Genomic DNA, 25,886 nt, shown 5'->3' with positions numbered 1-25,886 from the left:
ATAAATTAAATGTCTCTAGACAATGTACACACATGAAAACCATAAAGTGACCCAAAACTTCAAGTAAAGTTGATACTACCCACAAAACCCTCAAGTCATCTATAAAAAAACATGTCATCACTTTTAGTCAGTTACATGAAGGAATATAATCACACGACTGAGGTTGTTTTATTAACAGTTTTATGCAAAATCATGATATCAATTCCCCCCCCCCCCCCGCTGGAAAAAAAAAGTCATAGACAGGGTATGGGATGAGGTAATGTTATCTTAACATGAAAATCCATGAAGTGAGGCATAACAACATCAAGTTAAGTGAATACTACAGACAGTGACCTCCAGTCACCGTACAAAAACATTCCATCACTTTTAGTCCATTATATCAAGAAATATAATCATAATACTGAGTATTATGCTATATTGATATATCAACTGCACCCCCCCAAAAAAAATAAAAATTGAGACATGGACAGGATCTATGATATGTTATGTATACATCGAAATCAAGTCGATCTACCTTTGTTTTCATTTTTATTGTTAATTCAAATATCAACCCCCCCAACTGCAGCCCTGGAAACCCTACTAATCTAGGCCTCAGTACACTTAATTGGATGTAATCCAAATTGAATTGAATGAACAAATATTTTGGTGATTAATCTTGGAACCATATTATTCAACTACAAAACAAAAAAAAAAATCAAAATTTTACTCTTTTTTTGTATAGTTATTTATTCGTTCCTGGAATAAGACTACACTATTTCACAAAATCAGCTCTCGCTCCGCAGAACACACAGCAGGTCTATGAATGTACGTAGTGGCTGTTCTAATAAGCGATCACACCCCCCAACTGTGTTTCCCATCGTGAAAGCACTCCATTGCCGCCCGTAGTACACTCTCCGAGCTCAAAAAAATTTCTAAGTTCTGAAAATTGACCCTGAGTAAATTGACTTCAAGTCGGTTGACTCAGGGTCAACTTTCAGGTGTGTATCTCCATTGCTGCATATATATATATATATATATATATATATATATATATATATATATATATATATATATATATAATATTTAAATAAAAGAGTTGCCAAAGCTGTTGTACATGTATAACTTTACACATTTATATATATATATATATATATATAAATATATATATATATATAAAGAATGTACACATCATAAATTGTCAATTTAATGAAAACACCCACATATCCTTTACAAAAATCTATATAATACGTGCTTATTTTCTGATAGATTATTTCCTCTCATATGATCTATCATTTTTATATGTTTCCACTTGGATGGTCAGACGTTATTTTTGTTGTGATGTGAAATTTACTGTTTGTACTGAAGAGAAGCATAAATGCAATAACGAAGAGTACATGTTGCTGTCTTTTTAAATGTTATTTTTATGTCTAAAGATTATCAATCAAAGAATCATCTGATCAAAGCCAAGCTGAGAGACACTGATGGACTGACTTGGCAAAGTACAGATTTACCCCGCTCCTCGAGTTGCATATCAACGGGGTAAATAAACGGGGTATCATCGGGGTAAATCTGTACTTTGCCAAGTCAGTATATCAGTTTCTCTCAGCTTCGCGTTAATCAGATGATTCTTTGATTTTGTTTTGGTTTCCTCTGCTTATACTTATACATGTATATGTGTAGGGTATTAAATGTCAACGAGTTTATAATATGAAATGTTTTGGATATGTTTGTTCAGTAATGGATAATAAGAGCTTATGCACATTGCCTTCTCTCACAGATACACTGCTTAATCTTGTCACCAGTGCTCAAAACATCCAAACGACAAGCTTCGACATCATGTGGGAAGACAGACCCGAATTCACCTATACTAGCTACATTGCAGCAGTCAGTGAAGTAGGGGGTACTTTTTCAGTACAACTTCCAGCCACTGCGAATCGTGATGGTAGAAATATAGTGGTTACTGCCATGGGCCTTACACCCGGCACAGAATACGATGTTAACATCCAAGGTGTGACCAGTACTGGAGTGCGTGAGGATCAAGGCAATTTAGATGTTTTCACAAGTAAGATGATGGCTTTATACACCTTTTTTCAAAGATATAAGCAGTTGCTGAATAGGCCTCAATGATAAGTTCACAGTTAAACACATCTTTAGGTGAAAAGAGCTACCAATAATGGTTTGCCTCTAAATCTATTCTTTATGCAGTCATGAGAATATTACAGGGTGGAGAAATTGAAGTAATTTTCTTCTAGAAAATTCCATTTTAGAAGAATGTAAGAGTTATTCTCCTGGATGAGAAATAGAAGCAATTGAAACCATCTGTCACTGGGATTATACCCCCCCTTGCTGTCCATGTCCTTATACTCAACACATACATGCCTTTATGTCATGAGTGGGGATCACGTGGGGGGGGGGGTGTTTGTGGGTTCTATGGTTGCAAAGGGCTTGAAAATTTCCAGAAATTTTGGAAAATTTCCATGGAAAGTTTCAGGAATTTTTAGCTGCTGGGAATTTGGGGAATTTTCAGGAATTTTCATTTTTTCACAAAAACTGGTCAATGGAACATGGAACCGACCATGTTTACTAATTGATTTCTGAGATAGCCCCCTCCACCCCACATACCTCCTTCCAAAAAAGGGGTGGGAAGAAAGAAAAATGGCAGTTTTGACTGCATTATGCAATTTCATATAGCAGCCTTTCTGGCTTTGAAAACAACCAGGATTAGTAATTTTTCACAAAGGGAGAAAAAAATCATGCACTTACTTTGTTGACCTCAAATTAGCTTTGACCTTGATTGAGAAAATGTCTCATATCTGTTTCATTTAATTTGATCTAGTATTTTGGAAAAAAAATGAACAAAATATTTATTCCTAACAGGATGAATTGAATAAAATAACCTTTGACCTTGAATCAGCAGTCTGTAATTATACTCGTCAAATTAATGCCACAAACAGCACCAAGTTCTCACTTCTGCTATGCAGAAATAAATGAGACAAGATAATGTTAATAGAATAATAATAATAATAATAATGGTAATGCAACAATAATTAATAAAGATTCTCATCATTTGCAACAAGATCAGAATATCAAATAGGCCTCATATTTCCCTTGTGTAAAGCATGTGTAGTGTACTGCCATCATACATTGCATTCAGCCAGTAATAGAGTAGATCAACTTTGACATGGAGTTCATTAAAATTCTGCCCTTTTTAGCATAATATTTGGCTTGGTGCTTGCTGAGAAAGCACAATCAAGCATCATCTGCCAGGGTACTCCTTTGAATTATTGTATACAAAAATAATTGTGTTACTTTTTTCAAATTCCCAAAATTTCTTGAAAATTTCAGAAAATTTCTAAAATTCCCACAAAATTCCTGTATGTCACCATGGAAAATTTCCACTGCGAAAATACCCGGGAATTTTGGAACTCTAGTGGGGTACCCCTCGAATTTCAAATTTTGTACTGCAGCCTATGGGAAAGGGTCGATTCCCCCCTCTAGGAATAAAAGTCCTTCGAAATTGCTTTGCATGCTGCTTATTTTCTGTTAATATAAAACAGACTTTGAATGTGTCACCGTATCAGCCCTAGATACTATAATGGTTATGTCTCTACCTCATATGACCACAGGACCAAATCCACCTATCAATGGTCGCTTCACTGAGATAAATGGAGTGACGGTACTGCTTGAGTGGAATCCACCTGCTGATGGGAGAATAGATGGGTATATAGTGATACATGGTGCAGAAACCCAGGATCCAACTACTTTGGCACAGGTAAGGGCACTCACATGGACGTTGGATAAAACTGCTTTCACCAGCTTGGCATTTGTTACAGATCTTATGCACTACCCTACATTTTGACCTCATATTTTCTGATATAGCTCAATTTACTCTTGTGATTTCATTCTTAAACATTTGAAGATAAATAAATTCTTCATCAATCAATCAAGGAATCTTGATAGTTCAAGTGAATTTCCTATAACTTAAATCAACTTTTGACAAAAAGTAGTCCACTTTGTATTCAGGTGTGTGTTACCTTAAATGATGGGAATATAAATGAGAATCTGATTTGACACCCAAATACAAGTTGTGTGTAAAGTCATTCATAATTTCCAAACAGCATTATGAAACACCACCTGGTTAATGAGATAAACAAATCATTTGCAGGTCAGATAGGATTCATAAAGATTTTTTCTAATTACATGTACATTCAAACAGGCTATTATCCCAGTTGGTCAGACGGCGTACGCCATCTCAGGACTCAATCCTATCATACCCTCTACCATAGGACTGGTATCATATCGGAATTCAACTGATACATTTAGTGATTTTGCCGAGCTACTTCAGCAACAAAATTCTAACTTTGAAATAAATAGAGGTGAGTCCCAAGATACCGAGCCATCCTTGTTTTCCCAGTTACCATGGTTACCTTTATTCAAGATAGTCAGTGATTTACAATCTGCCATTTATATAATAATGGAATTCAGTTTCTCTTCTTCATTTTGATACCAAGTGTGATCTGAATAGTTCCTGCATAGATGATTAAGAAGAGTTTCAAAATTCAGCATTAACACAGAGTTGCGCTTAAGAATTGGTTGAGATTTAAGAATGCGATGACTTCGATTAATAAAGGGACGTATACTTTGCTAAGTTGCCTTTGATCATCTCTACATGAGAGTGGATTTTGATTCACATGTGAGTTTCTGCGAAATTTATTTCTGACATGCCTCAGAATTTGTTGTTAGTATTCGGCAATGCATGAACAATGCACTGAGTATTAGGTATAAAATTCAAAGATGAGATTTCATACTTGCTATTTAATGTTTAATTTATGATAAAACATATTTAAATATTGTGATATCTAGCTTTAAGAATAGGTTTTCTCTTTGTTGGATACACTGTGTACAGTGTTAAAAGCTTGCTTTTATCTATGTCTCATCTTATTTCTCTGAGTCAAATTAAGTCTTAAATATTTATAGACTGATTGTCCTTCTGTCTTACTGTATACTTCTCATTCATTTCCAATTTCATATTGTGCAATATTGCAAGGGTTTTTTTTTGTTTGTGAAACAAATGTCATATGATAGATATAAAAAATGAAGAAAAAAAAAGAAGAATATGATTGCTCCCCATGAAATTTCCGATTCGTTTGGGCATCCCTGAAATATGCCTTGGTGCATGTGTCCCATGTCTTTCTAGATACACTGCTATTTCTACCAATGACAGATTACAACCTTTTTAAAAATTCTTCGTGCAGGTGGATAATCAATGCACAAGTAGACCGTGTAGGAATGATGGACAGTGTTTTGGTGTATCAGAAAGCATATTCTTATGTGATTGCATCAGTGGTGTCTTTCTAGATATGCCAATATTGCGAACAACTAATTTACTTTTTCCATTCTCCTTACAGGTGATAACCAATGCGCAAGTAGACCATGTAGGAATGATGGACAGTGTTTTGGTGTATCAGGAGGCAGATTCAGATGTGAATGCATCAATGGTTTCAGTGGTACTACCTGTGAAGTAAACACGGGTAATAATAATAATCTTATTATTCTCAAATTTATGTGTGTGTCAGTAGGGAATAACTGAAATACATTTTCTTTGATATGGATAAAGCATGTTCCCTGGAAATAATTGATTGCAAGTTTTTATAGTGGTCATCTGGTTGGCTACACATGCATTTATAATTGCCTCCGTAATAAACAAAAATATTTAGATTGATATTCGATGACTGAAGATTAAATTATTATTATTTATTTATTATATCTTATTTTAAAAAGCATATTAATGCATAATTTATTGCTTATTAAAATTTGATTAGGGGTTTTGGGAAATTAATTCCCATCTCGTTGAAACCTCTGCTTAAAATGGCATCGAGAAAGTGGAGTATATCATTACCAAAGAACGTAATAACCCGTTAAGCGTAAATTTGTTCATACCTTAGGAACGGCTTTATGAAAATTAAATTAACGCTTGACGGAGCGTAAACTTTTCCAATTGACATTGTAGAGGAGAATTATAGCATGGAATGTTTCACAAAGACTTGAATTTAACATAAAGTCATTCTTAAATCCTGTTGGGTGTTTCATGAAAGTTGTCAGCACTGACTAAATTGTCAGTGCTGACAATTTCAGTGAAATACTTGGTTTTGATTGGCTGAAAGGCACTGGCCTCTGACTGTCACTATGGTAACAGTCGGAGAAAGACATCTTGTCAGTTCTGACAACTTTCATGAAACGGTCCCCTGATGCGCACACGATATGTAACACGCAACCTAATTGATTAATACCAGTAGCTTGCATCTCCTTTAGCATGATTTGACTAATGCTGTGATGTATACTGCTTGCAACTGGGAATTTAGGTGCGACACTTAACTCTTTGTGAAACAACGCCCTGATAATAATTAATGTTCTTTATGTTTATTCCCTTCTAGATGAATGTAGCAGCTTTCCTTGTCTAAATGGAGGAACCTGCACTGATCTTCAAAATGGTTATATATGTCGCTGCCTTGCAGGAATAACTGGCACAAACTGTGAGATAAGTATGTAAACATGAATATTTTTTTCAACTGTTGCTTTAAGTGTGAGTTGTAATGTGGTATATTTCTTTAATTCCTGTTGGAGGTAGTTTGATTGATGTTCAGAAAACTGTTTACTGTGGGGATTATTTTATAGGTATGAAGATCAAGAGGTTGAATCTGGCGCCAATATTCATATACTTGAATTATATGCACTGTATATGCTTAAACAACCACAATAATGCTGAAATCAAGGTTATATGGCCAACTTCTATTATTTTTAACTTTTTATTTAGTTGTTTTGAAAAAGGTGAATAGTGATAAGCACTGGGTTACGACACTGGATTGAAATTATTGGGTACTGCTTCTGGAGTCTGGATCTATCAAATAGTTCTTTAATTACATGTAATTGAATATTAATTTAAAATCAAATCATTTTAGAAAAGGTAATTATGGTTTAATCATGAACGATGCAATTCACCAAGACCCAAAGTATTTTGAAGTGTTTCCAGCATACTCTTCTTTTATGTTTAACTATCAATATTCACTTTTGATTTCCCTATACGGATTGTTTCTTCATTCTCAGGACCCCAGCCATGTGCAAACAATCCTTGTTTAAATGGTGCGACCTGTGTGGAAGTATTTACAACCTTTACATGCTCTTGTCTTGCTGGCTTTACTGGCACGTTGTGTGAAACAAGTAAGTCATACATGTTTACAATACTCCTCTAAAATAATCATGGAATAGGGTTATAACCATTAAAAAACTACAAACGCTTGAACAGCCCTAAATTCAAATGTTATGACAATAACCATGATTTGCGATTTGATACCCCCTTTCCTCGTCATACAAACCATTGGCAGTCTGGACATAATGATTGATTCCTGTTTTTTTTTCTTTAATCATTGTCTTTATTTTGAATTTGTTTAAGTTTGAGGCCCTTTTTTTTTTTTATTGTTTGAAAGTGTCTTACTTATTCCTATGGGGTGAGGTTTCACAAAATTATGTGATTGTCGACTAACAAATGTAATTGAATTACATCTTTGCTATTCCCAGAGAATAGAACCTAATTGCGTTATCTGGAAGAGCCGTGGTGTAGTGGTTCTGACTCTCGCCTTGTAAACAGAGGGTCGTGTTCTCGAATCCCATCGCGGTCTAGCGTCCTTTGGCAAGGCGTTAATCCACACTTTGCCACTCTCGACCCAGGTGCTAAATGGGTACCCGGTAGGATGCGAAATAATGGTACGTTTGAATATGCCAGCGCCATAATGAGGCTGCGATGAATGCAAGAAATGCTCCCCAGGGAGTGGAAATTGTGCACTTTTCGTGCGGGATTGAAATGAATCCAATGACCGGGGTAATAATATGCTGTAACGCGCTTTGAGCCATTCTGGGAAAAGCGCTATATAAAAATTGGCTATTATTATTATTATTATCTGCCTGATTACTTAAATATTTTGATGGTTTCAATTTTATTCATCGTATTTATATATAGTCATGATGCGCAAAGTGTACCAGGTGCTTTTAAGTTTTATAACCAATGCAACGTGGTATGGTATAGCTATATCAAAGAATAATAAAGGACCAGTACCAAGTTTGCTTCTGGTGAAGTCACTTGCCTGTATTCTGAAGTTGGGATTGATTTAGATAAAATCTTGTCTAAAGTTGTGGTTTAACTTTCGAAAGCCAATTGTGACAAATCTCTAACATTAGTGGTTGAATTCACCAGCTCACTTGACTTTTGAATCATTCTTAACTGTCTAGGTAGGATAAATAAGATAGTTGTCATCACCATAGGAAAATTAGGAAAGACCACAGTATTACAAAAGAAATTTACATCGTACATTGACACAGGGTTAGACCATGTTCTACGTTAAACCCAACTTTAGAATACGGGTCAATAAGACTAAAGCTTAAGCACTGGTTATTAGTCTCCTGCATCATTCTTTGTTTATATTGATATCTTGATTTATAATGACTATATACATGTATATCATATATAAAAAAAACCTGTTATCATCCTTGACCAATCATAACCATGACATTGTTTTGGTCAAACATTATGATTACCGGGATTATTTATTGCATTGTCATAATCCAATTGAATTGTTGGTGACTCCACGATAGGGATTATTATACTGTAGTAGTAGTAGTAGTATTTATTTCCGTATTAAAAAGCACAATTATATACAATAAAATACGGTGGATAGCCCACATTCAGCGTGACTGGCACAGTAGCGCTGGTCTTCCGTGGGGTCCATAACATATAACATTAACGTATAATAAACCACATTAGAATAACAGATGTACAGAAGATAAATGAAAATGTAAATATCAACAGTAAACATATTTAGATAAAACCAAAAAGAAAAAACCAAAAAGAAAAGAAAAAAAAAAAAAAAAAAAAAAAAAAAAAAAAAAACCTAACAGCGAATGGGGGGGGGGGGGGGGGGGGGGTACCGGAGTCCATGTGCTACAGATCAACAATCTTAGATTTGAAAATATTAATACTAGGGGATGATTTGATGTGAAGAGGAAGGGAATTATAAGCCATGGCGCTTTTATACTTGAAGGATCTTTTGAGGTAATTTGTTCTTGGTTTTGGTAATTTAAATTTGGTTCCGAAACGGGAGGGATACGTATGTGATACTAACTCAAATTCATTTCTTAAATATTTTGGAGATAGATTATTCATGATCTTATACATGAGAATAAGGGAATGATCGTTTCTTCTTTTGTCCAACAATTGCCAATTTAGTGTATCATGCATTTCCAAAATAGATATATGAGATTCGGGTTTAATTTGGAGTATAATACGACCTGCTCTGTTTTGCAGTTTTTGAAGGCGGTCTGTGTATTTTCTAAAGGATGCATCGTAAACAACATCACCATAATCAAAGTAGGGGAGGATCAATGAACTATATATTAATTTCAGGATCGATTCACTTAAGGATCGCCGCAATCTACCCAGAAAGCCGACTAATTGACCTATTTTTTGCAACATGTTGTCTATATGCAAGTTAAAATTCAAATAATCATCAACTATGATGCCTAGGTATTTGACATGATGAACTTGTTCTAATGGGGTATTATTTAAGGAAACATGAAGGACATTTTGTTTAGAAATCATATTCTTGCTTCCGATGAGCATACAGACCGTTTTTTGACAGTTAACACTTAACTTATTCTGGCACATCCATTGGTACATATTTTCTAAATCTGAGTTTAGGGCCTCGTTGATTCTATCTATGGAGGGGTGTGAAAAATACAAAACGGTGTCATCCGCATACAATTGGATATGACATGTATTAATACATTTCACTAGATCATTGACATATAATATAAAGAGCAGTGGCCCCAGGAGTGATCCCTGGGGCACACCGCAGTTAATAACTGATTCATAAGAGAGTTCCGAATTGATAAGAGTCCTACAAACCCGGTTTGACATGTAACTTCGAAACCATAAGGATGGTGTGCCAGAAATACCTAAGTTATTCATTTTTTTCAAAAGAATATCACAGTTCACGGTGTCGAATGCTTTTTTTAAGTCGACGAAGACGGCCCCAATGTAATGTTTAAGATCGACTGAGTGAAACCAGTCATTGGTTACCTTTAGGAGAGTGGTAATGGTTGAGTGCCTTGGCCGAAAACCGGATTGGGCAGGTGTCAGAATATCATTATTTCGCAAAAAATCTAAAACTTGCCGTTGGACAACCCTTTCCAGTATTTTAGATACGCAGGGCAAAATTGAGATGGGCCTATAATTCGAAGGAGAATTTTTATCGCCACCTTTGTGAATTGGGATAATCTTAGCTTGTTTCCATTGTTGCGGAAATATACCGCTTGACAAAGATAAATTAATCAACTTAGCAATACTCATTGATATCTCCATAGAGCATGCCTTCAAGACAAAGACAGATATCTTATCAATACCGACAGACTTAGTGTTTTTAAGATTTCTTATGATTTTCAAAACATCATGTTCGTTCACCTGAGTGAATGCAAAAGTCTCATTTGTATAATTACCATCTTCTGTATGGAGGTTCATATCGGGTATTTCACTGGCTAATTGTCTCCCTACATTTGCAAAGTAAGTGTTGAATAGGTTAGCAGTTTCAGTATTACAATCCGAATTAGACGAAACTGTGAGATTTTCACGTTTTTTATTCGGAATAATGGACTTTAAGGTTTTCCAAGTGTGTTTTGGGTTTACCTTAAGATTTGTAAATTTATCAGAGTAATACCGTTTCTTTGATTTCCTTACTTCATTTGTTACCTTATTTCGTAATATTCTGTACTCGCACATAAGTTTATCATCTTTCAGTTTGCAAGCTTTTCTTTTAAGTTTGTCACGTTTTTTCATGAGTTTACAAATATTTGCATTCATCCAAGGAGAACCCTTTGTACTTATTCTTTTTGAACGATTTGGCATGTGTTTGTCAACAACTTGTAAAAACATATTTTGCCATAAATCGACAGCATCATCAACTGAATTACATTGATCTATACTTTCCCAATTCTGGTTACGAATATCATTTCTAAAGTCATCAATATTGAGCTTGCTGCAACTTCTGAAAGTGATAAATTTTGGCTGAGCACAAATCTTAGAGTTCCAGGTCAGGAAGCTAATCGAATGGTCACTCATTCCGTTATGAATTACACCATGATTCACTACGTTTTTGGTGTTGTTTGTTAATAGGTGATCAATCAATGTAGCAGAAAGATGAGTGATTCTTGTTGCTTCTTTGGTATTAACTTGGACCAGAGAATAAACATTATTTATATCAGTATATTTCTTGGTCATGCTTGATAAAGGTTTAGCTAGGATATCACAGTTTACGTCACCTGCTATAACTATATCACAATTCATTGTGTCAATAACGCTCAGAAATCTTTCATACAAATTAAAGATTCCAATATCTGAGGATGGTGGTCTATACCAAGTTGATACGATGAGAGGTTTTGAAAACTTGAGATAAATCTTAATAACAAGTGCTTCTAAATCATCAAGGAATTCATGAATCATTTTTTCAAAATGTAATGATTTGTGGAGATAAATGGCTACTCCACCACCCTGTCGAACTCTGTCTTTACGAACCAAATTGTAATCGTCAATCATAATTTCTTTATCATAGATAGATTCATCTATTTTGGTTTCATTAATTGCAAATACCTGAACCTTGTTAGTCTTAACAAATGTTCTTACTTCTTCAATGTGTCTTAGTAGGCTGTTAACATTTAAATGGGCGATCTTAAGGCCATTACCACGTAATTCTTGGTAGTATAAACCATGAATACAAGCAATGTTTCGGTGGGTAGTTTTTGTACTGACATTAACTGACTTTGGAATAGTGATATTTTCCGATTCATTATAGAAGGGCATGTCCTTAAAAATACAAATGTTGCATTGCCAACCGAAAAAGTTCTCTGACTTGTCATTGTAGATCTCTTCAGGAATACCAGCACAAATGATATGTAGCCATTGATTGCATTTGGTACACTTCAGTCCCTTCTGATTGTTCTTAACCGGTTTCATACAACAGGCACATGGGTATTTGTAGATATTGAATTCCATTTAGGGGAGCCTATGATACAGTCACATACAAGACGACTAAAAAAAAAAAAAAAAAAAAAAAAAAAAAAAAAAAAAAAAAAAAAAAAAAAAAAAAAAAAAAAAAAAAAAAAAACTAACAAAAAACACTAACAATAATAATAGTGAGTTATCTAAGTTCTAAGGTAGCAGACCGGGTCATGTAGAGTTCAAAATGGTTGAAGTTTACACTCAGAAACGCAGAGGTTAACCAGGATTTGTTTACTGTCGAAATAGGGCAGCTTTGATTTTTAACAGAAGAGGTTATCTCAGGTGCGATGATGCGTTGAGTCGAGGTGAGAACATTGGAATCCGGATCACCAAGATAAGAGATACGAAGACAAAAAGAAGGCGTATAATCACAATACAAAAGCGGATATAGGGCGTTGACGAAGTTGAGCAGACTTGGCACGATGCAGCCTTAGTCGACGAAGTAAAGTAGCTCAAATTTTCACAAAAGAGATTATCTTAGGTGCGATGACGCGTTCAGTCGTTGAGCCAAGGTGAGAAAACACTGAATCCAGTTAAGATAAAAGGCACTAAAGAAGGCGTATAATCGCAATACAGTAGCGGACAATTCAGGGGATGACGAGTTCGAAGACGAGAGGGGTAAATGGACTCTGTAATCCCTTTTTCTGAGAATATATTATGATGTATTCAGTTTGCACAGATCACATTCCTTTGTGATTGAGACTCTTTTTTTCGTGCGTTTTATAATGCACAGAATTCGGCCATCTTGGGTCCAAAGAGCATCAAGTTCATCTCTGAAACTAGTTTTGACTTTCCAGAAAAGTTCAGATCTTGTTTTGGTGAGACTCTCATGAACAAATATAGCGTTGTCTTTTGAACCCCTCAAACTCTTTCGATTTCTGTAGATTTTGTCCCGTATGTCATAACTGGTGAATTTCACAATTATTCCTCTACTTTTACTCTCCTTTCTGGGCCCTAATCTATGACTTCTGTCAATGTCCTTTACATCTAGTTTTACATTCATCCTTTGATCACATAACGCGATTATAGTTTCATTGGTGTTTTCACTCTCAGATTCGTTAATACCGTGAAATATTAGACAGTTTCTTCGTGTATACTGTTCTGAATCATCGTGTTTCTCGAGCAAGGCTTGGATGTGAGTCTTAAGGGAAGCAATTTCATCATCTCTCGATTTCAGTTCAAAGTCAATAAATTCACGTACATTTTCTGTCACGTTCTTGGTAATGACGGGTGTGATTTCGTCAACAAGAGTCTTTTTAAGAGCACTTACCAATTTGTTAAGCATGTCGTCACTCTCTAACACTTTATTTAGTTCGGCTCGTATAGTGTTGGTTAGGTCTTCGGCCTGTTGTTTCGAATTGCGTGTATTCGGTGGAGGAGCCATGATGAGCTTATAGATCACAGAAATATCAGTCTTCCAAAGATTTTTTCACTCCAAAAGTATGGCACAAAACATAAAAAAATCACACCCTTAAGAGAATGTGAATGTAGAAATTGGTGAAATACAAAAAAATAAATATTAAATAAAAACTTACTTCACAGATATCAATGACTGTGCACCAGTCAACCCCTGTCTCAATGGTGGCACCTGTGTAGATGCAGTCAACAGTTTCATGTGTATATGCCAAACTGGTTTCTCGGGCATTGACTGTGAAATAGGTAATACAACAATTTAGTATATTTATGAATATAAGAAACTATTATTTCAAAGTATGAAATCATGAGGTTATTTATGGAAAAATTTAAAAGGTATTTCACATCACTGACAGTTCTTTTTCAGAGAATGAAAAGTCATGGACATATACTTGTTTGAAATTACATTTGTGTATTAATTTATTTGGATCAGTAGTAATTGGCACTAAAATTAAGATTTTTCTACCTTGGACAAAGACACAAAAAATGAATGATTTGTATTGGCATATAATAAAGAAATAGGATCATTGAGATTGTTTATGTGTATGTGCATGGTTGCGAGTGTGCATTTAAGTGTGCACGGATGCACGCCATAATGCCCTGCTTCATTAACCCAAATACTCCGGGGGGAGGCATTATCGCCCCCTGTCAAATTTGTGTCGGTACGTCCTAACGCCTCATTACTTAAAAACAAAATTTCATGATCTTTTTGCACATTTTGATACCAAATTTATGGCAATCGAACTTACCGCTTGGGTGTAAGATTGTGTTTACCAAACACATGTCACGGAAATTTCGCTATTTCTCTATATGACTATGTATATTACCCTTTTTAGACAAAATCAGGAGCTTTTCCAATTTATGTTAACACTTTCGTAGTACCATCATTTCAAATAGTGTAAAAAATTACCACACCCAACCTCACACACCCAAACACACCCCACCCACATCCACACACATGCACACCCCACACATACGCATCTGAAAACGCTTGGTGTAAAACAAGAGATACATAAGAAAATTGCAAAAAAAAACCCCAATACAATACATAAGAAATGATTACCACAACCTTTTTTCTTTAAAGAGTTGATAAATAAATTAGCATGAATTAATTAATTTTAGAAACAGGACTTCCGTAAATTTAGCTATACAGCTTTGTTAGATTACATAATTCTTGACCCTTTTGCAAAATTTTGAGGCAATCGGGCGACCCATGAACAAGATCTCGAGAGGGGGGGGGGGGCATAATGGCCCTTACCTGTAATAACAAGCTTTGAAATACCCTGGGAGTATGAGAGCTAAGAGATTAGCCTTTCAATGTTCAATGCCCAAATTTGAAAGCAGATAGATTATTTTAGTTTGGTTTCTTTTCATTTGGCAGGGTAATTTCTTGATATTGGGATAATATGTAAATGAATAAACAATGAATTAATGTCTGATCACAAATGGAATGAGTGCTTTACACAAATTTATAAAATGCATGTATTTGATATGCATACATGTATCGATATAATATATTATAGATATAGATGAATGCAATCCTGATCCATGTCAGAACGGTGTGTGTTTTACAATTGGACCGGGATCCCCATTCACATGCAATTGTAATCAAGGCTTCACTGGGCAGAATTGTGAGACTGGTAAGCTTCATATGTTCTACATGTACTTTCTATTTGTTTTGTACAGAAGCAGTTCAAGCTTGTGAGAAAATAGTATCATGACAGCTTCAAAGTATTACATATTAAGATTTAGAGTATTCAAATAGTTCTTGATGAGTTTATCACACATTTAAAGTCAAAAGTAAGTATTGGTAACATAAGAATCGCAACAAGAGTGATCGCTCACTAAACTCTGTTCCACTGTTGACTGAGAGTGAATACAAATGAGATAAAAGGAAATAAAAACCCAAGGAGAGATTCAATCTTATTGGAACAATTAAATAAAATATTAATCAAAATCTGTTATAGAATGAAAATGATAATAATATGTTAAACTAATATAACACTTATATTAAAAGAAATCAATCTCTAAGTACTTTGCACAAAACAGGTAGGTACAAATAATTATGGCATAACATAAACATATGAGTCCACAATATATCAATGTTCAATAAAAGTTTATTTCATTGAGAAGAGGTGACATTTAAGTCGATCTTGAATGATTCAACTGTGGTCTTGGTTTGGATGTGCGGTAGTAAAGCATTCCAAAGTGTAGGTGCAGTGAAGGCAAATGTCCTAGAACCATAGTGCTTGGTATGTGCAGATGAGATCCGGAGGAGTAGGTGATTTTGTGAATGAAGGGTGCGCGGAGGGTGATACCAATGAAGTAGCTCTGAAATGTATGATGGTGCAAAGTCATGTTGAGCCTTGTAAGTGATGAGAAGTGTCTTGAATTATATTCGTTTATCAACCTGGGGTGGTATTCTGGAACACTGTCATAACTTTTGTCATAAATTTTGTCATTTCTGTCTGAGATGTGACAGAGCTATGATTGTCACAAATCGGTATTCTGAACATTGTCTTTTTAGTCCAGTCAATCTAGCCAGAAGTGGGGGGGGGGGGTAACCCACCACTAAATGCAACACGAGATATTCCACTGAACTGTTTTTGAGGAAGGTCCCCTAAGCAACATACTAAAAGTCCCCAAAAATCCAAGCAGTGGAAATTTATGAAATTTGCATATTATGCAAATTAGCCATAAAAAATTAGAAAAACAAGGGAAATAATCCAAAGATTACAAAGTAAGTGTCCAATACAATTTAATATAGATGAAAATTCATGAAAAATAACAGAATTCAATTTTTTTTTATTAAAAGTAAAAAAACTCTACCTCATTTGCATATTATGCAAATAAGCATCCTTATATGGAAAAAATGTCAAGATATTGTGATTTTTCTCATATAGACTGCTTGAAAACATTTCATTAATGTTGACATTGATATGCTACTATCACTAAGCATGAGAATTCATCCCAATGCCTGAAAATTAATTTGCATATTATGCAAATTAGCCATTAAAGATAGAAAATAAGCAAAGTAATCTAAAGATTACAAATTAAATGTCCACAGCAAGTAATTTGAACAAAAGTTCATGATGAATAAATAAGTTAATTTTCTTTATTTACAAAAGCTAGCTAATCTGCCTCATTTGCATATTATTAAAATAAGTATACTTATATGGAAAATGTCAAGAAATTTTGATTTTTCTTACTTTGACTGCAGTGAAAACATTTCAGTTTTTCAAATCAATATGCTATCACTAAGCATCAAAATTTATCGTAATATAATTTATATTCAAAGAAAAATACTGGAAATATGTTCTTCGCTTCCTAAAGCCATGTTGTTAGTCTGATAAGATGATGGGATTGGCAAGAGCAAATCACAGTATTTGAAATTGGTGTGTAGTTTGTTAGAGCTGACAACCCTTTATTATATGGATGGGAATGAATTAGACTTTCTTGAAATTTCACCGTATAAAGGGAGGCCAGGAAAAGCAAACGTATGACAGGTAAGATCTGATGAGCAGTCTCATTAAGAAGTGTATCAGAGATTCCCTCTGGCCTAGTAGCTTCATGCAAGTTGTTTTCTTTTACAATTTCTTCTGTGGTTTGGCTACACCTGCTTGACTAAACAACATGTTATCTGGCCATGTCTGGGTCAGGACTGGGTCCCAGGACTTGTAGAGCAGCGTCATCATCATCATGAGTAGTGATGGATCAGTGATGAATAATAAGACTAAAAATATTTTGCCTTCCCTTAACAATGCTATTCCAATGTAGTCATAGCACATGATATTAAGGGCTCCCAACATGCAAATTGCTACAGCCGGGATCATTGTCAATCTGGTCAACAAATTATGTATTATAGGCTTGTCTACAAACCCTCTTATAGTCCTCTTTAATGCATTGTAGCAATTCTGAGCTTTACCTTACTGATAATTTGGGAGCTCTAACATGCCCAATCAAGTAGACACCCCAGTATGGGGTGTCTACTTCAAGAGTCTGATGGGTGCCACCTGGGCACCCTTGGGCATTTTTTTAAATTGACATCATAGGCGGCCACGCCCACTTTTTCACATACCTCTTAAATATGAATTTCATATTTTAAGAAATGCCCAAGGGTGCCCAGGTGGCACCCATCAGACTCTTGAAGTAGACACCCCATACTACAACTTCCAGCAAAAAAAATAAAACGCAGTCATACCCAACTTAACGGTCATGCAATAATTTTGATCATATCTACCTGACTATATCTTTTGCTTGTATTTGAGATTATTTGCATTTAGGAACTGCTTATTTTGGTGCATGCTAAAGAGAAGAGACACAATTTAGTACAATTTTATGACAAAAGTTATGACATCTACCACAATATGGATTTTGTTATATCTCTGAGAAAAAAAAAAGACTACCGCCCCAGGAGCTAATGTGGAGATTGTGCAGACTGGATGATGCAGGTGCTGTACATCTGGTGCATGTAGTCGATACCTGCTGGGATATTCTGAATTCTCTGTAGCCGGGAAAATAAAGGAGTTTGAAAAGCCTTGAAAAAAAAATTCTGCAGGGATCCTCAAATGAGCAAAAATGCTTTGAAATGGCTGATATTGTGGACAACTTTTGCTTTGTTAACGTACACACATTTCATTTTCATTTCATTTATTTTTCCATTTCCAACAATCATTTACAATCATTTACAATAAGTTTTGTTACATATACATCTTGATATAATCAATAAAACAAAGAAACTTATTATATGTAATAATTAAGATAACAGGTCGGAAACGGAGGAGGCTGCTAAAAAAGCGAAGCTTGTAGAATGCAGCCTCCTATCACATTTTTAGATTTCCATTAGTTGAAAGATACTTTTGTAGATTTGAGGATCCCTGTAGAAAGTACATTAAGAGTCTTCAGACTTCTATAAATCTCCTATTTTATAACCAATACTGCTAAAACTACTTTTATATTGATCATCTCATTTTACTTTTCTCAAATTAATTCTCTCCTTGGATTTTTGTTTCATTTAAGACTACCCCACTGTATCCATACAATTGATCGATCACATATGCCTTGAATGTGACATAAAACCACAGTGTGGACAGTAAACATAGCCACGAAGCGCAAAACATAAATGTTAAACGTCCTTTTAGTGATAACTTACTTCAGTGATATACTTATGATAAATTAATATGAAATGAAAAAAACTTTGCCAGAGAAAATAAAAGACAAATATAAAAATAATAATTCCACTATACAGTGCGTATCAAAAAAAAGTTTACACTTAGAAAAAATCCTGTAAAATTATATATTTGTAATATCATGAAGATTTTTTTACATTCTAACATTGGTACAGATCCATTTAAGCAAATGACGATATAACTGTCAAAAAATATTTCCGCTTGAGTGAGCACCACTTACTTCTGGAAAGTTAGTGAAAAATTATTTGCACAGAACTTTGAAATAGTTATGCGAATAAAAGTAGACCTTAATCATGAAGAACACATAGAACTTAGCTAATAAATTGATTTAAAGATATCTTTTACCTTTTTAAACTTGTTTCCTTGCCCAAAACACTTTGAAGAGTGCATTGCGCCCCACTCCACTCCCCCACACATTGAGGCCATCGTGACGATATTTGCTTTACACTGAGCTGTGATTTACATGAAATGGCTTAGGCTTGATTTTCATTTAGTTAATCATTCTCAAGCTTGGGAAAAGTGTGGAGGAACAAGCATTAAATGAAAGATGAAATGTAAACCCACTTTAAATGATAAAAACCTAGTGAAAAAATGCTGCAGATGTCTGATATAAACTTTTGTTCAGATTCAGTAATGTCCTCAGATCCAGCTGGCACAAAAAGGGTAAATGGTGTGCTTACTAAGTGTTGAAATTTCAATTCGGGTGGCAAAATTGTTACAAAATGCTTGAATGTATCCGTTTTATTTCAATTGACTAAAAGTGCAAGGGAAATGTATGAGAAATGTTTCGCCGGGTAAGTTTGATTTCGCCCTTTCCCCTTGACACAGCGTGAAAACAAGCATTTTTGCGCAAACAGATTTCTGCGAGCTTTACAAAAATAGGCATTTCTCATACATTTCCCTTGCACTTTTGGTCAATTGAAATAAGACGGATACATTCAAGCATTTTGTTACAATTTTGCCACCCAAATTAAAATTTCAACACTTAGTAAGCACAACCTTTTACACTTTTTGTGCCAGCTGGATCTGAGGACATAACTGAATATGAACAAAAGTTTATATCAGACATCTCCAGCATATTTTTCACTTCGTTTTTATCACTTAAAGTGCATTTACATTTCATTTTTCATTAATACTTGTTTCTCCACACTTTTCCCAAGCTTTACAATGATTAAAAAAATGAAAGTGAAACCTAAGCCACTTCATTTAAATCACAGCTCAGTGTAAAGCAAATATCATCACGATGGCCTCAGTGTGTGGGGGAGTGGGGTGGGGCACAATGAACTCTTCGAAGTGTTTTGGGCAATGTAACAAGTTAAAAAAGGTAAAAGATGTCTTTAAATCAATTTTACAAACTAAGTCCAATGATTAAGGTCTATTTTTATTCGCATAACTATTTCAAAGTTCTGCGCAAATCATTTTCACTAACTTTTCAAAAGTAAGTGGTGTTCACTCAACAGTTATATCGTCATTTGCTTAAATGGATCTGTACCAATGTTAAAATGTGGAAAAATGTTCAGGATATTACAAATGTAAAATTTTGCAGGATTTTTTCTAAGTGTAAACTATTTTTTGATACGCACTGTAGTGTGAAAGTTTTGTGTACTTGTAAGCATTTTCTTCAGTTGATTAATGCCAAGGTATGTGTTTTCTTAAATGATCAGATTTTCTGTCTTGAAGTTTTGAATATTTTATTTGTCAATATTTACTTCATCGAAATCTCTGTGGATTAATGATAAGTTGTGTTGCTTTTTGTTGAAAATGATTAAATGAAGCCTCGACGTTTAAAGGTGAAGGCGAGACTAAGGGATCAAAATGCCGTCCGTCCTTCACAAACATTATGACACTTAACTATGCAATAACAAGTCACTTTTCAACTATTAAAACTTGAATTGCAGATGTACTCAGGGGACATGCATGCCATGGTGCAGTCGCATGTCAAAGGTCATTTTGAGGTTAACGTTAAAGTTTACGTTCAGGTCAACATTGAAGTTTACGTGCAAAACTCTTATTTTGACACATAACTCCGCAACCATAGATTACTTTTCACCCAAACTTGGGTTGTAGATGTACTTAGCAGACCTGCATGTTGTGTTGTAGTCAGAGGTCACATGGTGAGGTCAAAGGTTATTTTCAGGTCAACGTTAAAGTTTACGTGCAAGACTCTCTTATGACACATAACTCCGCAACTGTAAGTCACTTTTAAACCAAACTTGTGATTTAGAGGAACTGAGGAGACCTGCATGCTGCAGTCGGAGGTCACATGGTAAGGTCAAAGGTCATTTTGAAGTCAACGTTAAAAGTTTACGTGCAAGACTCTCTTATGACAAATGTTATTCCATCCAAGTTATTTCACAATGAACTTTTATACAATTCTGTTGCGTTCCGTCGCAAACCGCGAAATTTCTGGTTATTTTTACAATTGGGCGAGACAAAACATCGCTTATGCCTTGTTTTGATAATGAAATCAAGTCTTGAAGTTTCAAAGGTTTTTACCTCAATTTTTGATTCATCAAATGTCTGTTGATTCGTGATATTAAAGTTATATTTTTTGATTGAGAATATGTAAATAAAGTCTTGAAGTTTAAAATCTTTACCTCAATATTTTCTTTATCACATCGCTATAACTAAGTGATATTGTTTTGATGGAAATTATTAATTTATGTCTTCAAGTTTGAAACAGTTTTGACGTCAATATATTTTTTTACCGAAATCTCTGTTGATTAGTATGATTTTTTTTCCAGTTTTTTTTTATGATTAAATTATATTTATAAGTTTTAAACATTTTTTTTCTTCAATATTTTCTTTATCTATTCTGTTGTGTTTTGTTAAAAGTCTTAAAATTATATCGTGAAGTTTTAAACATTTTTGTCATTTATATTTTCTTCATATCTCATACACAGAATTGGACGCATGTAACCCACCACCTTGTCAGAATGGAGGAACATGTACCAATCTTTTCCCATCATTCCAGTGTGTTTGCCCCGCTGGCTTCACTGGAACAAACTGTGAAACAAGTAAGATATTTCTTTAACGCAATACTGTTCATTAGAAGTCAGACAAAACAATATTTGATTTGAGAGTGATTATCAAATTTATCATACATTTCTGATTTGATCATGCCCTTTGGTGACTCGCTCATATTCCTTTCTTGAATGTATAAAACCCTTTCCTCATCCGGTTTTGAAAATACCGGATGGTGAAAGACGAATGAAAATGATATGAATTTAAATTGTAGGTATTCTGAATGAGGTTATTGTGGATTCGGTGACACCAAACACGATAGCTCTCAGCTGGACAAATTTGCCAGACAACATAAATTATGAGATAACCTACACTGCACCAGATGGAACACAACGAATAGTTTCGTCAGGCACCAGCCCCAACATCATCCTTACTGGACTTACTCCTGGCACTCAGTATGACATCTCAGTACGTTCAACATCTAACCAAGGACAGCAATCAGCCATTGGTACCACTACCGCTACTACAGGTAAATATTCCATAAATAATAGTTATTAAATCCATAGGAAAAACTCACTGAAAATGCATTCAAGAAGAAATTACACCTAGTATGATTATTATGATTCATCCACTATCAACACGAATGGCTCTCTGAAACACGTACTGGATGGTCCATCTGTCACATGACATCGACACATGAGTTAGGGACATAGTTGCGGCATTGCGGGAATGGTAATAATTTTCACTGTATAGCAAACCCCTTGTGTCCGTTTGTGTGTACTGGCATCCACAACTCTGACGTCTGCAACTCATATATTACGTCCTGATATATTTGTGTCGGGACTTTTCCAGCAAATCGGAGACATATACTCCGCAACACACTGTGCACAGGGAACCGTGTTTAGAGTATACAGATTCTTTTTACGTTTACTCATTCTCCTTGAGGCAACAAGAACACATTATTCGAAATATTGAGTTTAGGTGGTCATTTTCAGGACCAACACATGCCCACTCAAGAATACATGATTTACTGTGAAAATGCACTCTTTCTGATTGATCATGGAAAGCTTCAGAAGTTACAGATATGTATGCTCATGCATCTTGGTGATCTTGTTTTTTGCAGTTCCAACTCAAGTTACAATAACTGAAACAACTCCAAATTCAATCAGCGCAAGTTGGACAGAGATAACAGATGCCTTGACATACCGCATAGACTTTGTCAGTGCTGATGGCCTACACACTGGATCTATCAATTCACCTGTACCCCCGGCAGTTATTGATAGTCTACAACCAGGTACAACGTACACAATAACTGTTCTTGGTACTACAGTGGACGGACAGACCATCCCAATTGGTTCAGCTTCTGCTACAACAGGTTGGTATGTTTAGTTTGTCTACATACCGGGAAAAAAAAAAATTGTAAATAGCTGTTATGAATATTTAGACCTGCCCATATTTGCAGTACTACTTGTATTAATCATGTTATTGATATCTGTATTCCCTTTCCTCATCACTTTAAATATTTTTTGTTTCAATTTAAGTTTATTTGAACATATGGGCATTTTCACCACAGTTGGACACAGAGGCAAAAAAAATCAAATTGATATTCATGTCAAATGCTTTATTGTCTCGCCGACCAGAGGTGAAGGCGAGACTTAGGAATCCAAATGTCGTCCGGCGTTCGTCCGTCGTCCGTCCGTCACAAACCTGTAATGACACATAACTCCACAACCGTAAGTCGCTTTTCAACCAAACTTGGATGGTAGATGGACTTTGGGAACCTGCATGTTATGATGTAGTCTGAGGTCACATGGTAAGGTCAAAGGTCATTTTCAGGTCAACGTTAAAGTTTACATGCAAGACTCTCTTATGACACCTAACTCCGCAACCGTAAGTTACTTTTCAACCAAACTTGGATGGTAGATGGACTTTGGGAACCTGCATGTTATGATGTAGTCTGAGGTCACATGGTAAGGTCAAAGGTCATTTTCAGGTCAACGTTAAAGTTTACATGCACGACTCTCTTATGACACCTAACTCCGCAACCGTAAGTTACTTTTCAACCAAACTTGGATGGTAGATGTACTTGGGGGACCTGCATGTTATGCTGCAGTCGGAGGTCACATGGTACATAGCTGCCAAGTAGTACTGATTTTCAGTATTTAGTACTGAAAAATGAGAAGAATGCTGATGGTTTCATACAAAATACTGATTTCTAAATTTCAGTTTTATGTTTTGTCCTATGGCATATCTTTGAAAATACTAATTTCCTTGCCAAAATACTGATTTTCTGCTTTTAAAATACTGAAATGTACTTGTTCAGGTTGGCAGCTCTGCATGGTAAGGTCAAAGGTCATTTTCAGGTCAACGTTAAAGTTTACATGCAAGACTCTCTTATGACACCTAACTCCGCAACCGTAAGTCGCTTTTCAACCAAACTTGGATGGTAGATTGACTTGGTGGACCTGCATGTTATGCTGCAGACGGAGGTCGTATGGTAAGGTCAAAGGTCATGTTCAGGTCAACGTTAAAGTTTACATGCAAGACTCTCTTATGACACCTAACTCCGCAACCGTAAGTCGCTTTTCAACCAAACTTGGATGGTAGATTGACTTGGTGGACCTGCATGTTATGCTGCAGACGGAGGTCGTATGGTAAGGTCAAAGGTCATGTTCAGGTCAACGTTAAAGTTTACATGCAAGACTCTCTTATGACACCTAACTCCGCAACCGTAAGTCGCTTTTCAACCAAACTTGGATGGTAGATGGACTTGGGGGACCTGCATGTTATGCTGCAGTCGGAGGTCACATGATAAGGTCAAAGGTCATTTTCAGGTCAACATTAAAGTTTATGTGCAAGACTCTCTTATGACACCTAACTCCACAACCGTAAGTCACATTTCCACTAAACTTGGATGGTAGATGGACTTGGGGGACCTGCATGTTATGCTGCAGTCGGAGGTCACATGGTGAGATCAAAGGTCGTTTTCAGGTCAATGTTAAAGTTTACATGCAAGACTCTCTTATGACACCTAACTCCGCAACCGTAATTCACTTTTCAACCAAACCTGAATGTTAGGTAGACTTGGGGGGCGTGCATGTTATGCTGCAGTCAGAGGTCACATGGTAAGGTCAAAGGTCATTTCAGGTCAACATTAAAGTTTACATACAAGACTCTCTTATGACACCTAACTCCGCAACCGTAAGTCACTTTTCATCCAAACTTGGATGGTAGATGGACTTGGGGTACCTGCATGTTTTGCCGCAGTTGGAGGTCACATGATTAGGTCAAAGATCATTTTGAGGTCAACGTTAACGTTTACATTCAAGACTCTCTTATGACACCTAACTCCGCAACCGTAAGTCGCTTTTCAACCAAACTTGGATGATAGATGGACTTGGGGGACCTGCATGTTATGCTGCAGTCGGAGGTCACATGATAAGGTCAAAGGTCATTTTCAGGTCAACGTTAAAGTTTATGTGCAAGACTCTCTTATGACACCTAACTCCGCAACCGTAAATCGCATTTCCACCAAACTTGGATGGTAGATGGACTTGGGGGAAGTGCATGTTATGCTGCAGTCTGAGGTCACATGGTAAGGTCAAAGGTCGTTTTCAGGTCAATGTTAAAGTTTACATGCAAGACTCTCTTATGACACCTAACTTCGCAACCGTAAGTCACTTTTCAACCAAACTTGGATGGTAGATGGACTTGGGGGACCTGCATGTTATGCTGCAGTTGGAGGTCACATGGTTAGGTCAGAGGTCATTTTGAGGTCAACGTTAAAGTTTACGTGCAATTCAATTCAATTCAATCATTTTATTTTCCACTTTCAATTTCATATTTACAATTTTTGATACAATTGACATAGTAACATATAATCACATTTGAAGTACATACAAACAATTGATAACATTATAAAATTACAATAGACAATTATCAAATCGAAATATAAATAATTGAAAGGGAGGGAGGGCCAACTGATAAGCAGAGCTTGTATAATGTAGGCCCCCTAATGTTGTAATTACGTGTTTATAGCAACTGAATTGCTCTTTTGTAAAACAAACAAACAAACAAACAAATAACAATATTTACATTATGTAATATATACATTATAATACAAATCATATGCATCATATTAACAAATATATGAATCATTCATAGTGTATACAAATTATTAAAGGTTTCCTATAGCACTGAAGGCTTAATTTGTAATTGATGAATTAAATATTTAGTAATAA

The 25,886-nt window shown here is 35.5% G+C and overlaps 1 protein-coding gene across 1 annotated transcript in view; it reads left to right on the top strand.

Moving 5' to 3' along the window:
* Positions 1-21,715, top strand: part of LOC129269619 (fibronectin-like) — a 37,534-nt gene extending 15,819 nt beyond the window's left edge. Inside the window, exons 16-22 of the mRNA XM_064105752.1 lie at positions 1,757-2,041; positions 3,606-3,751; positions 4,196-4,355; positions 5,388-5,510; positions 6,414-6,521; positions 7,084-7,197; positions 21,585-21,715. Of these exons, the coding sequence (XP_063961822.1) occupies positions 1,757-2,041; positions 3,606-3,751; positions 4,196-4,355; positions 5,388-5,510; positions 6,414-6,521; positions 7,084-7,197; positions 21,585-21,715 (1,067 nt within the window). The remainder of the gene's footprint in view (positions 1-1,756; positions 2,042-3,605; positions 3,752-4,195; positions 4,356-5,387; positions 5,511-6,413; positions 6,522-7,083; positions 7,198-21,584) is intronic.
* The last annotated feature ends 4,171 nt before the right edge of the window (positions 21,716-25,886 follow it).

This window comes from Lytechinus pictus, chromosome 10 (assembly GCF_037042905.1).
Source record: "Lytechinus pictus isolate F3 Inbred chromosome 10, Lp3.0, whole genome shotgun sequence".
In the NCBI taxonomy this organism is placed as follows: domain Eukaryota; kingdom Metazoa; phylum Echinodermata; class Echinoidea; order Temnopleuroida; family Toxopneustidae; genus Lytechinus; species Lytechinus pictus.
Note: the sequence above shows the minus strand (reverse complement) of the source record. Positions and strands in the feature narration are given on the sequence as shown.